At 41.0% G+C, this 16,480-nt stretch overlaps 1 protein-coding gene across 4 annotated transcripts in view; it reads left to right on the top strand.

The window, feature by feature from the left end:
* Positions 1–16,480, top strand: part of EPHB1 (EPH receptor B1) — a 402,482-nt gene that overhangs the window by 323,595 nt on the left and 62,407 nt on the right. For all 4 annotated transcript variants that reach the window (XM_081956413.1, XM_081956414.1, XM_081956415.1 and 1 more), the window contains 2 exons: positions 3,010–3,118; positions 7,372–7,436. In XM_081956413.1, the coding sequence (XP_081812539.1) occupies positions 3,010–3,118; positions 7,372–7,436 (174 nt within the window). The remainder of the gene's footprint in view (positions 1–3,009; positions 3,119–7,371; positions 7,437–16,480) is intronic.

A 16,480-nucleotide genomic window follows, 5' to 3' on the forward strand; every position in this document is an offset into this window, starting at 1 on the left:
GGATGCATGGGTGGGAGAGACTTACTCCAGTGACCTGTGATCTTCCCTGCCAGATTCCCCATTTACTATCTGGGGAAGCCAGCAGAAAAGGTTGCAAATTGTAATCATGTGATCACATAGTGCTTGTCAACTGGTTGTAGATGCAAATGGATTGACAGGTATTCAGATCACATGACCACAGGGTGCAGAAAAATCCAGACCTAATTTACTGCCATTGCAACTTAGAAGGGTCACTGACCCAATGGTCATAGGTTGAGGACTACCTGTATTTCAGTATACTTCTTTTTATTATTTATTTGTGTCCTGCCTTTACAAAACTCCAACATACCTTCCTGTCCTATTTTCCCCATAACAACAACCCTGTGAGGTGAGTTGGGCTGAGACAGATTGGCTGGTCCAAGGTCACCCAGTAGCTTTCATGGCTAAAACAGTCAGAATTCATGGTCTCTCAATTTCTGACTTTTTCTTTTCCTTTGAATTGATTATTATCTGTTCACTGGCATCGATTAGTACAGCAGTTCTGAACCAGTAGCCATATTATCCCCTGTGGGACCTTGGGTATTTTAATGAGGACACAGATGAAAAACATGAAACAGGGGGCCATGACGTGTGTCAGGGGCTCATAGAAAAACTAAGTGTATTATACTGCAAATACTACCTTGTTGATGCCAGAAAATGTATCAGATTATTATTTAACGTGTAACAGGTAATGAGACCTAATGTAGAGTGAGGTGGGAGCCACAGGAGAAAAACAAGGCTGTAAAGGTGCCTTGGTTTTGGTTTTTTAAGTCATGAAATGCAGCATTATACCAATTTGAGGTTGGAACCTCTGAGTTCAGATATTTTTTTAATGAACTTTACTCTTTTTCCATGCTGCTTCCACGTTCAATGCCTTTACAGATGTTATTGTAATATTGGTTCTTGTCTTGTGAAACCATTTTCTGAAACTCTTTGTTAAGTTTCCTTAGAACATTTTCGTCTTTCTTGGCTTTGGCTTGTCTTCTTGACAATTTCTATATTCTGACATCAAATTTCCTTTCTTCCATTTCTTGCAGTCATTTTTGTCAGTCTCTTTTTATACATTCATCCTTAACAACATTAAATTCATTCCACAGGAAACCTAGGGTTATGCAGCTATTGCTGTACATTGTACGTATTTTGTCATGAGCAGGATGCTTTTCAAAAAATATTCTAAAGCTAGATCTGAATGTAATTCATTACTATAGTCAGTGTCCTTCAGTATTTATATAACACGATGGAACAATTAATGTGACTACTAATTGCATATTAATTCAAAAGTATGTTGATGTTAAAAACAAGTATATATTGACCCCTGTTGGCCTCTTTTAAGTTTTTTTTAGCAAATGAATAAACCTGTTTTAATCTCTTCGTTAATCTATACTAATGTCCCACATCATAATATCGTAACTCAGATGGTTCCTCTCTAGAGTACTTTTACATCGTTTTGCTACATAAGCCTAACCGTAACCCAGAGTCCACTCTCCTTAAGCAATGTCTAACTGAAGAAAGAAATGGGAAGCATGTGTGCATCAACTGCTAACTGAAGAGATGAGCCCTTTTAAAAATATCTTTTCATTTTACTTAGACAATTAGACAGGTATAGAGAATATCCTGCCCGAAACATAAGCAGCTAATTGAAATCTAACAAGAATGGATACTGTATTATTAAATAATAATTGATTGTTAGATGAGAATTTGTTCAAAATTTATGCATCAGGCAGGAGATAAAGCAGATACCAGTAATTAGCTTCAAATGAGAATAAGAAATTAAAAAGAGGTGTGAAATTTTCTGTTTGTATGAATTTATTTTAAGCTATTAAGTATTCATGCCAGAATTATTAGAAGATAAGCAGTAATGTTAATTAAATTAATTTATTGTCTACCAGTCCATTGTAGTAATGTGGGTGCAAATAGACAGCCCTTTATCTGAATACATTCTTGAGGAAGCCACACAATGTTAAAAGGGGTATTATTTCCTAGATTTTTATAGTAAGTATCAGTCCTGAATTTCGGGGCAAGCAGAAACCATCAATTGTTCAATTCAGATAGAATGGCAAACTAAAGTTTGTCAAAATGTAGAAATTAATCATTACTTGTGATGAAAAGCCAGAAGGATAGAAATCTAAATTATGATTGATATTACTAGCAGAATGAACACTTATAAACCATTCTTCACAATCCCACCAATGCCTTCGATTTAGAACAAAATATATGTATCTCAAGGTGGAGTCCTTCATGCTCTCTGAGTTTCATTGTGTGCTTACAGATGTTTCATTACCCAACTAACTAACATCATAAGTGAACATAGGGTTGCTGTCTGCTAGTGTTTGTCTGTCTGTCTGTCTGTCTGTCTGTCTGTGTGTGTGTGTGTGTGTGTGTGTGTACTGTATATATTTGCTTAACCTCCAAAACTGACTGGGTAAACTACTATACTGAGACAGCTGGCCAATCCCATACTTACTGCAATGATGATATTACCTAGCTGGGTAATTAAATGTCCAAGCAAATAACCAAGCTCATAGAATATCAAGAATTCCAGAAGTTTCAATTTAATTGTAGAATCTGTTGTTTGGGTTGTATTTTCCTAGCTTTAATGCTTTAAATATAATTGGAGGAGGAGGAGGAGGAGGTTGCAATCAAACCTGAGTTCCATTAGCAACTACAAAATTATTTTCAGGACATGAGAGGATCTTACCGTAATAGTTTTGGTAGTGAATACTGGGGCTTATAAAGGGGACTACGGATTAAAATTCCTGATTTGCCATGCAACTCCCTGTATTGCCTTGAACCAAAGACTGCTTGTTAGCTTATCTCATTTTGCAAACAGTAGGGTAAAATGCAATTACCTGTGTATGCCATCCTGGAAGAATAGGAAGGTACCAGTCTCATCAATAAATAATCAGGATGTATTATTAACTGTGGAAGGTACTGTATATATCAGCAGGCAGGAAAATTACAAAACTGCTTATTTTTTTTTTCTCCCTCCAGATGACTACAAGTCAGAATTGAGAGAACAACTGCCATTGATTGCTGGTTCTGCCGCAGCAGGGGTCGTCTTCATTGTCTCCTTGGTGGCTATTTCAATTGTTTGCAGCAGGTATTACTTGCCCCGTTAGCCTTTTCTTTCTATTCCAAAGAGGAACTTTCCCAGAGGATATAGTAGGAATGCATAAATGTTCAGCAGGATACTTTTGGCAAAACTAATGATCTGCAGTGATTGCACAGAAAATATCCCACAAATGAGTGGATATACTGGTGGACATCTTTGGAAAAAAAAAACCACTTCTATGATATTTATTTATCTATCTACTTAATAATTTTAATTGTGTAAATTTTATAGTTATTCATGATGTATTTCTGAGATGGACTGTACACCGCCCCGAGTCCCTTTCGGGAGAGGGGGCGGTCTATAAGCGCTAAGAATAAATAAATGTCAGAAAGCTCCAGGTATGCAGCTCTGTTGAGAATACCAAATCAAAAGAAACAAAATTACCTAGATAACTCCCTTTGTTTGATGGGCCCTCGTTTAGGAAGCTTGTCTCCCAAGGCCTCTAATGTTTACCCTCAGCTTAATCTTCTCCAAAGGATTCTCTTCTTGGTCTCCTGCAGAGGATACTTATGGTGTCTTAGCTTCCGTTGGCTACCATGATGCAATAAATGGGTTTTTGCTATTTTCGTTGCCTTTCTGCTTCTTGATCCTATATTATCCACCCACACAAAAGGTTGTTTTGTTGTGACAGTTCTTAACCAGATTATGGGTCCGTTTTATTTAGTTTTAATTGTAGGTGTAATTGCAAACTAGTGAAATTGTTCCTGACATCGGGTGGTAACTAACAATGCAAGAAATTACTAAATCATTTTAGTAAATCAAATTAAATTTTGAAGGAGAATATCATAAAATAGCTTCATTAACTGTTGGTCAAAAACAGGCCAGAGTCATAGTTTTCTCCAAGGTGCATTTCAGGAGCTTTCATAGGGAGATACAGGTAGTCCTCAACGTACAACAATTCATTTAGTGCAGGGGTGTCCAAACTTGGGAACTTTAAGACTTGTGGACTTCAACTCCCAGAATTCCCCAGCCAGCCATGCTGGCTGGGGAATTCTGGGAGTTGAAGTCCACAAGTCTTAAAGTTCCCAAGTTTGGACACCCCTGATTTAGTGAATGCTCAAAGTTTCAACCACACTGAAAAAAGCGACATGATCATTTTTCACACTTATGACTTTTGCAGCATCCCCAGGGTCATGTGATCAAAATTCAGATGCTCAGCAACTGTTCATATTTATGACCGTTGCAGTGTCTTGAGGTCAAGCGATTTGCCTTTTGCGATCATCTGGCAAGCAAAGCCAATGGAGAAACCAGATTCCCTTAACAATCATGTTACTAATTTAACAGCTGCAATGGTTCACTTAACAACTGTGGTGAGAAAGGTCATAAAATTGGACAACACTCACTTAACAAATGTCTCACTTAGCAATATAAATTTTGGGCTCAATTGTGGTCATATGTCGAGGACTTAACCTGTATTAAATAAGTTAAGAGGGTGAGTGTGACCATAGGTCTAACCCTTTGTTAGAACTCGTGTTCGTGTTACATGAGTCTACCCAGAAATTTGGCTCCAGTCACACATTCATGCTTGACATTTTGACCGGCTTTACTCCTTCCCCTTGCACATGCCCCTGATACATTTTTGGAAGGGGTTCTCTAAGGTAGGAATCATTTTAATGTGTGATCAGCTAATCAACTTTGCAATGCTAATATGCCTGCTAAGGACCCATTCATAGATTATGCTGAGCCATGATGCGGTTTGTATTGCTTTGATTTACAGATTGCATCAGTGGTGGGTTTCAAATTTTTTTAGAACCTCTTCTTTAGGTGTGGCCTGCTTTGTGGGAGTGGCTTGCCGGCCATGTGACTGACTGGGAGTGGCTTGCCAGCCATGTGACTGGGTGGGAGTGGCTTGCCAGCCATGTGACAGGGTGGCCGTGGCCAACTTATAAAATGTGGTGAAACTCACTTAATAATGCTCTTGCTTAGCAACCAAAATGGAACTCTGGCATTTGAAGCACGCAAGCCTTTAAGCTGTCACGTTACAAGACCCTTGAACCCCTAACCCTTTAGAAAAAAATCCCAGGGGTGTTCATACTTGACAGCTTTAAGGCTTGTGGACTTCAACTCCCAGAATTCCTCCTCCAGTCATGTTGGCTCAGGAACTCTGGCATTGAAGTGTGCAAGTCTTAAAGCTGTCAAGTTACAAGACCCTTGCACCCCTAACTCTTTAGAAAAAAAACCCTAAGGATGTTCAAACTTGGGAACTTTAAGACTTGTGGACTTCAACTCCCAGAATTCCTCCTCCAGTCATATTGGCTCAGGAACTCTGGCATTGAAGTGTGCAAGTCTTAAAGCTGTCAAGTTGCAAGACCCTTGCACCCCTAACCCTTTAGAAAAAAACCCTAGGGTTTTTTGTTCAAACTTGACAGCTTTAAGACTTGTGGACTTCAACTCCCAGAATTCCTCCTCTCGCTTTTCATCTTGATGATGTGTGGATGGGCGGGGTGGGGTGGGAGGGAGCTGGAACTGGTTTTAATAACCTCTTCTATAGAAGAGGTTAGAACTGGCAGGAACCCACCCCTGGATTACATGCTGCCGGCTGCTATGAATTATAAATTTGCAAGTTCATGATGGAAGTACACAGTGCGAAACCTCATTTGGTGTGCTCCTAAAAGTCTATTGATATGTTTTGTTCAATGTATTCATACATGAGAAGGGAATTAAGTAATTTGTATGTAAATTTAAATTACTTAAATACAGTTTATGTGAAATATATTAAATACATACAAACTGTACTTAAGTAAATTAATTTAATTAAATCAAAAAGAGTTATGCACGGGTTCTGCTTACATTTTACCACCCGAGGGCCAAATGCAGCTTTAGCCTGAAAAATGTAAATGTTCTGCCTCTTATTATGTGTGAATTCAGCCATTATGATTTATTTAACAAACTATAGTTAAAACAATTACATCAGAAATAAGCCCTTTAATGGGATGTGTACTTATTAAAGGAAAATAATAATCCTGTGTATATTGTATTGCTATCCTCCAGGGAGAATAAAAGTATCTTACTTAATCAGGAAAATTCCAGTGAAGACAGAGCAGATGGATTAAATCAGAGGTGTCAAACTCATGTCATTGTGGCATCACGTGACGTATCAGGACTTCACTAAACCGGGTGGGGGTGAGGCCAGCATGGACGCAACCAGCCCATGGACTGCGAGTTTGACACCTTGGATTAGATCAACCACAGCAGAAGAAAGCAGGAAATAGAATCTTGGATTGAGTTAAATTAATCCTGTTGCCTGAAATTATCCCATAAGAGTAATAAATATTATTTTAGTAATCTACTAATTGATCCTTATGTGGACAGCTATGATTTGGGATGTGATCACCTTTTCCCCTATATGGGAGCTGTCTAGATGCAAAAGAAATTTACCATCATATTATAAAGTCACTTCTCTTAAAATAGTTCAGTATAGTTTTTGCTGATGGTTCCTTCTCTCAGCCAGAAGCTGATGACAAAGCGCTACACACAGAGCTGATTTTTCTTCCCCTAGAGAAGCAAACTGTGTCTTATCTTCATCAGACTCTTCTGATGGCATGATGACAGAGCTAGAATTACAAAGTACTTGGTCTATAGCAGCAGTTATCAATTCAGAACCATATGGCCCCCTAGGATATTTGAAGGACGCCACATGTGAAAAACATAATTGGGGGGACTGAATGAGCCAAGGGGAGCACAGAAAAGGAAAGTATATTATAATGCAAGCACTGTCTGGTTGATGCCAAAACAATGCACCAATTGGGCTTTCATGTCTGAATAATAGGTAATAGGTCATGCGCCAGAGAGGGCATAGGAGAATATATGCAGGGGACATAGGAGAAAAACAATATTGGAAGGGGAGCAGAGCAGGGGTGGGTTTTGGCAGTCACTACTGCTGGTTTGCTCATGGGCGTATGTGTGTGCTTGAGGCACACTGCATGTGTATGCACAGTGCAAAAAACAACAACATTCTGCACATGTGCAGAAGCAAAAATCGGTGGCTCCTACGGCGCCGCCCGGAGACCCGGTTTGGGGGTATGGCAATCCTGGGTCGCTGCCGGTTCCAATGACTCAGACTGCTAAACCACTATTAGTTTAGCCGAACCAGTCTGAACCAGTAGGAACCCACCACTGAGGCACAGGCATTAGAGAAGTGACATATTTATACAATCACTGCCTCCAAATGCTTTTCAAAGTGTGCTTGATCTTAGAATTTGGATATAATTTGAACTGATGTTTACTTTTTATTTTCCTAGGAAGCGAGCATATAGCAAAGAGGCAGTATACAGTGATAAACTACAGCATTACAGTACTGGTAGAGGTGAGTGCAAGAAGCCTCTATAAGATTACGGAAGGGCCAGGAACGTTGTAAGTGCTCTGTTGTAAGGCTTTGATAATAGTCATGTCTTTTAATCGCCTGGTTTGGAGTTGGGATGAAGACTGAAAAATACTTGGAAGGGGGAGGGTCTTGCTGGGAAGACAAAAAAGAAGGAAAAAATGGATGCTAGGCAAAGAACAGATATCTTAAGGTTGCTATAGTTCCTGTATGTTAGAAAGAGTTTATAAATTCTGGCCAAAAAGGATGCTTACAAACCTTTTGGGCAGAGAACAAAGTAAGAGCAAACATAGTACTATCAGAATTTCCTTTGCAGATGCTCAACAGAACTAATTAACAACAGAGAACATGGAAACTGGATAAATGAAAGGATTCAGGAGAAGCCCTGAAGGGAATCCTTAACCTCAGAAGATAAGGCTTCTCTCCTGGCATTTGTTTAGTTAGATATTTGAAGTAGTTTTTAGGACATTTTTTTTATCCAGCTTCATTTAGGCAAAATGAAAAGCCAAGATATATAGCACTTGTTGCCATAAGCTCCTGAGCTAGTTGTTTATTTGAAATAAGTGGTTGCCTTCAGTCTTTCTGCAAATATCCTTGGAATACAGAACTTCACATAGTTCACCTGAAATGGGAACTTGTTACGGAATACAGTAAGGGTAGTTGTATTTGTGCTGGTCATCATTTGATTGGCAAGCAAAAGCAAGGTCTTGGAAGAAAGTATAATCAAAACTTGGTATTTTATTCAGTCTAAAAATATTTTGTCCAAGTGCATTGATTTATCAGGGACAGTGAAATGTTGGAAAATGTTCTTATCTCCTGTTTCATAAACAGATCACATTCTATTGCTTCCTGAATTCAATCTGGGTCATGGAAAGCAGTGAATCAGTTTTTATACAATCAAGGTTCTTTTTAACATATTAGGAAAGTGAGTAGGATAATCACAAGCCTAACCACCAAATAGTTACAGCCTACCTACACATGCTTTATTTGCTTACAGGGTATGTAGAACCAGCTGCAAACAATTATATTTGATAGTTCCCAGGTGTTTGGGGAAAATCTCTAACACAAATGTGCATAACTCTTTGGGGTTCTATAGATTACAGCCATCAGCAATACCTAAGTAAACCTCAGCCAAACCAGGAAATGAGATAAAAGCTAGGAAACCAAATTGGGAGCAGCTGAAATCCAATGTGCACTATAGAGGCAAAGTCTCAGAGACATTTTATTTCTTTAAAAAGACAATGTGAGCCTAAAATGTAGGGGAGAACATCCTCATTATTATTCAAATAGATGGACCGGAATATGCTACTGTATCATGATAGTAAAGGTTAATCAAATGAATATTAAAATGAAACAGAATGAAAACTTCATAGAAGCTTTTGTACTTGCTGACCTTCAAATTGGTATCAGTGTATTCCTATGATTTTGAATGTAGTTATCTGTAAACTCTCCTTGAAATTATATAGGCCAACAGAGTTTGCTGTTGGGAGTCTAATGATTTTAAACAAAGTAAAATTGCTTTAATAAGATCAATATGAATATAGCTTCTTACCCAAGTCTCTATAATTAATGTGGTAAATATGAAAATACTGTAGTACCTAACCATTTTCTTCTTTTAGATTATTACTATAGGCACTTTTTTAAATTGACAAAAATGCATAGCTTAAAAGTTTTAGATCTATCAGTTTTCACTGATGTATTAGCATTCTCACTATTTCTGTGATCAAAATATTTCTGTAGATCATGCTTGGTTTTTTAAAAAAAATGTGTTTATGTTTTTAACTAAGCTGAAGGACTATTATATAACTGTGTTTCTAAAGTAATAAGATTGAACATCGCAAGAGTAAGGTTCTACATTTAGACAACAAAAACGGAATGCACAGGTACAGTATAGATGATACCTTGCTCAATAGTAGTAACTGTGAAAGGGATCTTGGAGTCCTAGTGGACAACCATTTAAATATGAGCCAGCAGTGTGCAGCAGCTGCCAAAAAAGCCAACACAGTTCTAGGCTGCATCAACAGAGGGATAGAATCAAGATCACGTGAAGTGTTAATACCACTTTATAATGCCTTGGTAAGGCCACACTTGGAATACTGCATTCAGTTTTGGTCGCCACGATGTAAAAAAGATGTGGAGACTCTAAAAGAGTGCAGAGAAGAGCAACAAAGATGATTAGGGGACTGGAGACTAAAACATATGAGGAACGGTTGCAGGAACTGGGTATGTTTAGCTTAAGAGAAAGAAGGGCTAGGGGAGACATGATAGCATTGTTCCAATATCTCAGGGGTTGCCACAAAGAAGAGGGAGTCAAACTATTCTCCAAGGCACCTGAGGGTAGAACAAGAAGCAATGGGTGGAAACTAATCACGGAGAGAAGCAACTTAGAACTGAGGAGAAACTTCCTGACAGTTAGAACAATTAATCAGTGGAACAGCTTCCCTCCAGAAGTTATGAATGCCCCAACACTGGAAGTCTTTAAGAAGATGTTGGATAGCTATTTGTCTGAAACGGTATAGGGTTTTCTGTCTAGGCAGGGGATTGGACTAGAAGACCTCCAAGGTCCCTTCCAACTCTACTATTGTATTGTATAGATATGAGGGTCCAAAGTGAATGATATGGAGATGAAATGGTGCTGATAAATGTCTGAACTGGAGTTTTGATGAGTCAACTTCAAAGAAACTGCAATCAGCTAAGAACCCTTCTACTTACGGTGGGCAATCAATAGGTTCTTCCTCTGAAATTCTGTGCTATAACATATTTCCAAGGAACAAATCCAAAGAGAATGCTACAGCACATGTCATACATTCTTTGGCAGAAGGTACTTTAAATTATATTTTGATGCAACCTCAGGAAAGAAATCATTTAAAAGGATGTGATGTCTGGAGAACTTTCATTCCTCATTACCATCACCTACTTTCAGTGTTTGTCCTACTTGGAGCAAAGAAAATGGGGCGTGAGAGATTTGTGACTGGTTTTCAGCCTGGATACTTATTTTTCTGAATTAATAAGTGAGATTTTTTTTTTACAAGATCCTGCAACGTCGATGGAACAGTCTACGTTAACCCTTTTCCAGGCATTTTCTAATATCATAGTCTTTCCCCAAAGGAGCAATGGCTAATAGAATATATCTTAAGTAAAGGCAGAAAGGTAGATCCAATCTCTTATTTGCTAATCACTAAGTTTCTAATCTCCTGCTAACCCTTGTTTTTACTTTATTTTTGCTCCATTTAAAAAAAACTGTATAAGGGAAAAGAAAACAGCCAGATTGCCTTCATCAATATGAATGAAATTGTCATGCATGAAAGCCAACATCTTTGATTGGCATGGGATTATTGCTTGACTCTATTAGCTTTAGTCAGATATTCCATGATCAGTAAGGAAATTATCTAAATAAGGTCACTTTCACCTTGACAGTTAACGGATAGTGTTAGATACTAGCTTCAGTTATAATGGTTTCCACCAAGGTCCTCTGTCCGGCGGAAACAGAGGTTTAATCTCATTGGTCGAAGGGTCTGACAGCTCCCTATAAAAGGGCTGCTGTCAGACTCAATCTTTGCTGGATTGTTCATACGTGTTCTGTTACAATAAGGAGCTGTTGTTACTATTAGCCTGTGTGTGCCTTTCCATTACCCAATCTAACACGGGCAATGAAGATGGGATGGGAAGGTGTTGCAATCCAGCAAGTACATCCAGCCCAGAGCTCAGCACGGCTTTGAGCAGCCATTTTTGAGCGGCAAACTCAAAACGCCCTCAGAACACAAGATGGCCATGCACGCCCCACCGACTCCGTACAACCCAGTCACCGAGCACTGGGACTCGTATATGCTGAGGTTCCACTGCCTCCTCGAAGCCAACAACCTCATGGGCCTTTCTGAGGGCCGCAAGAAGAACATGTTCCTCGGTTACTGTGTTCGAAACTGCCAAAGACCTATCAGAGCCAACACTGCTACAATTGGTTGCTTGGTCCATGCTCCAGCAGATGCTGAGGATTCACTACGTTCCCAAGCTGTCTAATCACGTCCGTCGGCACAAATTTAATATTCGCAACCAGAAGGAAGGTGAATCAATCAACAAGTATGTTACAGTGCTACGAAAGGCTGCAGCGTACTGCGAGTTCTGAGACTTAGGTGAGCTTATTCTTGACTGCATCATATGCCGTGTGTGGGACATTAATTTACAGAAGAGGTTACTTGCCAAATCTAACGTCACTCTACAAATTGCCTTGGATGAAGCCAGGGCATCAGAATCGTCCATCAAGTCAACAGAAACCCTGCAGTGCCAAAACACTCCACAAGACGCGCGGAAAAACACATGCATACATTGCGAGGCTGCAGAGGCCGAGAGCTCAGAAGGCGAAGAAGATTATGGCAGCTGCTGCATGTGCAGTAGCCACGTCAAGCCAGCACACAAATTTAAACAGTGTTTCCTGCCTTGCGCAAGCTGCGGAGGAGACCATGCCTAATCGGCTTGCCATTTCTGCGATGCTATCTGCCAACGCTGCGAGCGAAAGGGGCACATCGCCAAGGTTTGCAGAAGTGAGCACCCCACAACAACCTGGCTGCCAAGAAGCCAACCCAACCGCCAGCAGAGGCCCAACCAAGGGGCATGGCAGAAGCCACCACGGCACTCAGAGGGCGACACCAGAGTCACCTACCACACCTCAATCGGCCAAGTCCGCACTAGGCGGCCAAAAAGCTGAAGGTCACAGTCCTCATCGAGGGCTCTCCATGTGAGATGGAGATTGACACGGGGTCATCACTGACCATCATGCCATGGTCCACGCTCAAGCGGGCTATCCCTAGCCTGAAGAAGCAGCATCTACGCGCCCCTGACATCCGTGTTCGTGATTACCAGGAGAACCAAGTCCTCATCATGGGCCAGGGCACCATCCAGGTGCAATTCAAGAAATACAGCAGCCAGCTCCCAGTGACGGTGGTCAGCGGTGACCTGCTGGGGCTTGACTGTTTTGAAGCCCTGAGCCTAGAAGTGACTGGTATCAATGCCTTGAGAGACGAGAGCACTATAGCAATTTTTAAGGAGTTCAAGGACATCTTCAGCACTGGTCTGGGTAAGTATATGAGGACTCTAATCTCTTTTAATTTGGGCCACAACATAGCCCCCATAAGGCTAAAACCAGGAGAGTACCTTTCGCTCTCCGCCCAAAAATTGATCTGGAAATTGACAAGCTCGTAAGCCAGGGAATCCTAGAGCCGGTTGATGACACATGCTGGGAGACCCCTATAGTGACACTTGTCAGATCTGATGGGTCTGTTCGCATCTGCGCGGACTATAAATGCACAATCAATAAAGCATTACAACAAAGTGCTTACCCTGTACCCAGTTTACAGCATTTATTACATTCTTTAGGCCCTGGCAAAGTATTCGCTAAATTGGACATGGTGCAGGCATACCAACAATTTTCTGTAGATGGCTCTAGGGCAGAGGCCCAAACCATTGTGACGCACAGGGGTACATTCAAATGTCACTGCCTTCAATTTGGAGTTAGTATCACCCACGGACTGTTCCAAAGCATCATGGAACAGCTTTTGCAGGGGATTCCAGGAGACAACATCTTGGTATCGGCTGCAAATGAGGCACAACGTTTCAAATGTTTGCGAACTGTTTTGACCAGAATTCGAGACAAAGGCCTCCGTCTCAAAGAAAAATGCCAAATTAACGTGCCAAGGGTTGAATTCTTAGGGTACCTAATCGACGGCTCTGGGATTCACTAAAAAAATTCAAGCAATCCAGGATGCCCTTATACTTCGCAATCAAACCGAGCTGCAGGCGTTCCTCTGGCTCCTTAATTTCTACAGCGTCTTTCTTAAACAGAAAGCCACCATTGCTGAGCCCTTACATCGTCTCCTGGCAAAGAATATGACGTGGTTCTGGGGCAGAGCTGAGGCTGCCGCATTTGCCGTGGTAAAAAGACTTCTGTCAGCAGACACGTTCCTGGTGCAGTACAGCCAGACCCTGCCACTGGTGTTGACTTGTGACGCTTCCCCGTTTGGCGTCGGAGCCCTCCTCAGCCAATGCATGCCCAATGGAACCGAGGCTCCCATAGCCTATTACTTGTCTGCTGCCGAGTGGAACTACAGCCGGCTGGACCGTGAGGCTTTGGCTGCAGTGGCCGGAGTAAAAAGGTTTTATGAGTACCTCTACAGCCGTGATTTTGAACTAATTACGGACTACAAACCGCTTTTGGGCTTGCTGGCTGGGGACTGAACTACTCCTGTGTCATTATCACCGCAGATGACCAGATGGACCATTTTCCTAGTTGCCTACTCCTACCATCTCATCCATCGACCTGGCTCCACTTTGGGGCATGCTGATGCTTTGAGTCGCTGCCCGTTTCCAGAACTTCTTTCAGACTCTACCCCTGAGATGCCAGTCCTGCTTATTGACTGTTTAGAGACTGGTCCTGTCTCATCTAGTGACGTTGCCCGCCACTCTGCAAAGACTCCACCATCAAACAAATTTTGAACTGGATGTGAGGGGGTGGCCCAAGGGCCTGTTGGGTCTGATTTCAAAATGTACTATTGTAAGTGAAATGAATTGTCTGTTGTTAATGGCTGTTTGCTGTGGGGAGACCGGGTCGTTGTTCCACCCAAACTGCACATTGCAGTATTAGAGGCTTTACACGTAGGGCATCCTGGAATTGTCAGGATGAAATATTTGGCCAGGAGTTATGTGTCATGGCCTAACAGGGACAGGGAGATCAAAGAATGGGTGGCTACTTGCACACCGTGCCAGGAGTACAGACCAGCTCCCCCAGAGGCGCCTGGTAAGGAGTGGGAGCGACCTCAAGCACTGTGGTCTAGGGTGCACATTGATTTTGCTGACCCAGTTCATGGCCAGACATTTCTCATAGTTGTGGACGCCTACTCTAAATGGCTAGAGGTAGTCCTGATGACCTCCACTATGGCAGAAGCGGTCATCAAGGTACTGTGGAGACTTTTCTCCATGCACAGCCTGCCCAACATCCTGGTCTCTGACAGCAGTCCCCAATTCATGGCCATGCAATTTGAGACCTTCTTAGCAGCACAGGGAATCAGGCATGCCCTGGTCACACCTTTCCATCTGGCCTCCAATGGTCAGGTGGAGAGAATGGTGAGATCTGCAAAAGAGGCCCTATCTAGGATGGGCCCAGGAGATTAGCAAACACGGGTTGACCATTATCTTCTAATTCAACACATCATGCCAAGTGCCACTACAGAAGAGAGAAGCCCCTCCGAGCTTCTCATGGGTTGCCAACTAAGGTCCCACTTAGACCGGCTACACCCAAACTATTCTGCCGTATCACCCCCTAACTCCACAAGCAAAATTCGGAACTTTAGCATAGAAAATTCAGTTTACGCCCACAACTACGCCGGGGGAACTCTGTGGATTCCTGCCACAGTGATAGGCATCGCTCTTATCTCGTAGAGCTCGAGGACGTTCGGAATTGGAGAAGGCATGTTGACCAACTCCGTGGCCACCTCTCCAACTCCACTCTTAGGCAGCCAGAGGTAACTCCTGCATGAGTTAGCCAAAGCCCTACTCAAAAGGAGCACAAAGTCACTTCTTCCACAGCCAACTCAAACCCAAAGTCACTGGGATACTTAGCTTCTTGTGTTGCAGGCCCGCAGTGAGCTCCAAGCGAACCGGCTCTAGAAGCTCCAGCCACGGCCTGTGAAAGGTTCCAGGAGTTTCTACCAAGCGGAGCTGCGGAGCAAACAGATCTGTTTGAAGAATACCCTCCAACTGAACTGTGCAGGTCCGGCAGAGCTACCAAAAAGCCCGCCTACCTGCGTGACTATGTGACCAGTAGGATTATTCCATCTAAGAGGGGAGGGGTGTTAGATACTAGCTTCAGTTATAATGGTTTCCACCAAGGTCCTCTGTCTGGCAGGAACAGAGGTTTAATCTCATTGGTCGAAAGGTCTGACAGTTCCCTATAAAAGGGCTGCTGTCAGACTCAACCTTCGCTGGATTGTACATACTTGTTCTGTTACAATAAAGAGCTGTTGTTACCATTAGCCTGTGTGTGCCTTTCCATTACCCTATCTAACAGATAGGGTGGCCAGTAAGGAATAGATACAGATTTTCACAATAATTTTATAATTAACTTCATATTGGAAAGTTTTCAGCTATTACTCAAAACTTCATTCTTAAGTTTAGGAAAGTTAGGCCCAGTCAGGATCTGGATGAAAAGCTTTTTTTCTGAGAAGCTCAGATACCCTACACTTTAATGGAAATAAGGGATTCATAATGCATTAAATTAATATATGAAATCAATACTTCCTAAATATCTAGAAATGTTCTCAACATATTGACAATGTAGTGTTATGAACAATTGAATTTAAAAATGAATTTATGTAGTATCTATTGGAAGTAAAATGTTAGAGAAATTACCCCTTCTCTATGGCTAATGGTTGATCAGATTGCTTAAGATGCTAAAATTAAGATGAATAATAAGAATTACTAACTTTTTTCATTGACAATCTTTGTGTCAGGTTATAATCTTTACATCATACAGCATATTTATATATTTTACATTCTGATATATTTGCATGCTAACTGTATCAGAATAAAGAAAATTTAAATTATGTAGCCTTTCATTCACAGAATTATGGCATGGAAAAAGCCAAGTTAAAAAGCTACAATGATTTCCAGAAAAAATTACATGAATACATGCTTTAAAGATTAAAATAACAAACACATAATTTACATTTATGATCAAAATTCTCACTTACATTTTCATTTTCTAGAAGGTAAACAAAAGAACACTGAGAGGTACAGATTCCATGTTCCAAAGAGATTTAAGATGTTTTCATGGTTTAAATATTTGCTGAAATAAAACATTTTGCAAACCCAAGTAGGAATATTTATAGAAGAGAAGGAAAATATTATAGACAGTTATTGTTTTGTTATCAGTTATTGTAAAGTACCCATAACAGAATATTGCCCTTAAAAAGTAATCTAAAATTGAGCAAATGCATCTTTCTGTTGATTACCATCTGTTGGTGATACAGAAGTAAGCAATC

Source organism: Natrix helvetica, assembly GCF_964273705.1.
Source record: "Natrix helvetica genome assembly, chromosome: 5".
NCBI classification, from domain to species: domain Eukaryota; kingdom Metazoa; phylum Chordata; class Lepidosauria; order Squamata; family Natricidae; genus Natrix; species Natrix helvetica.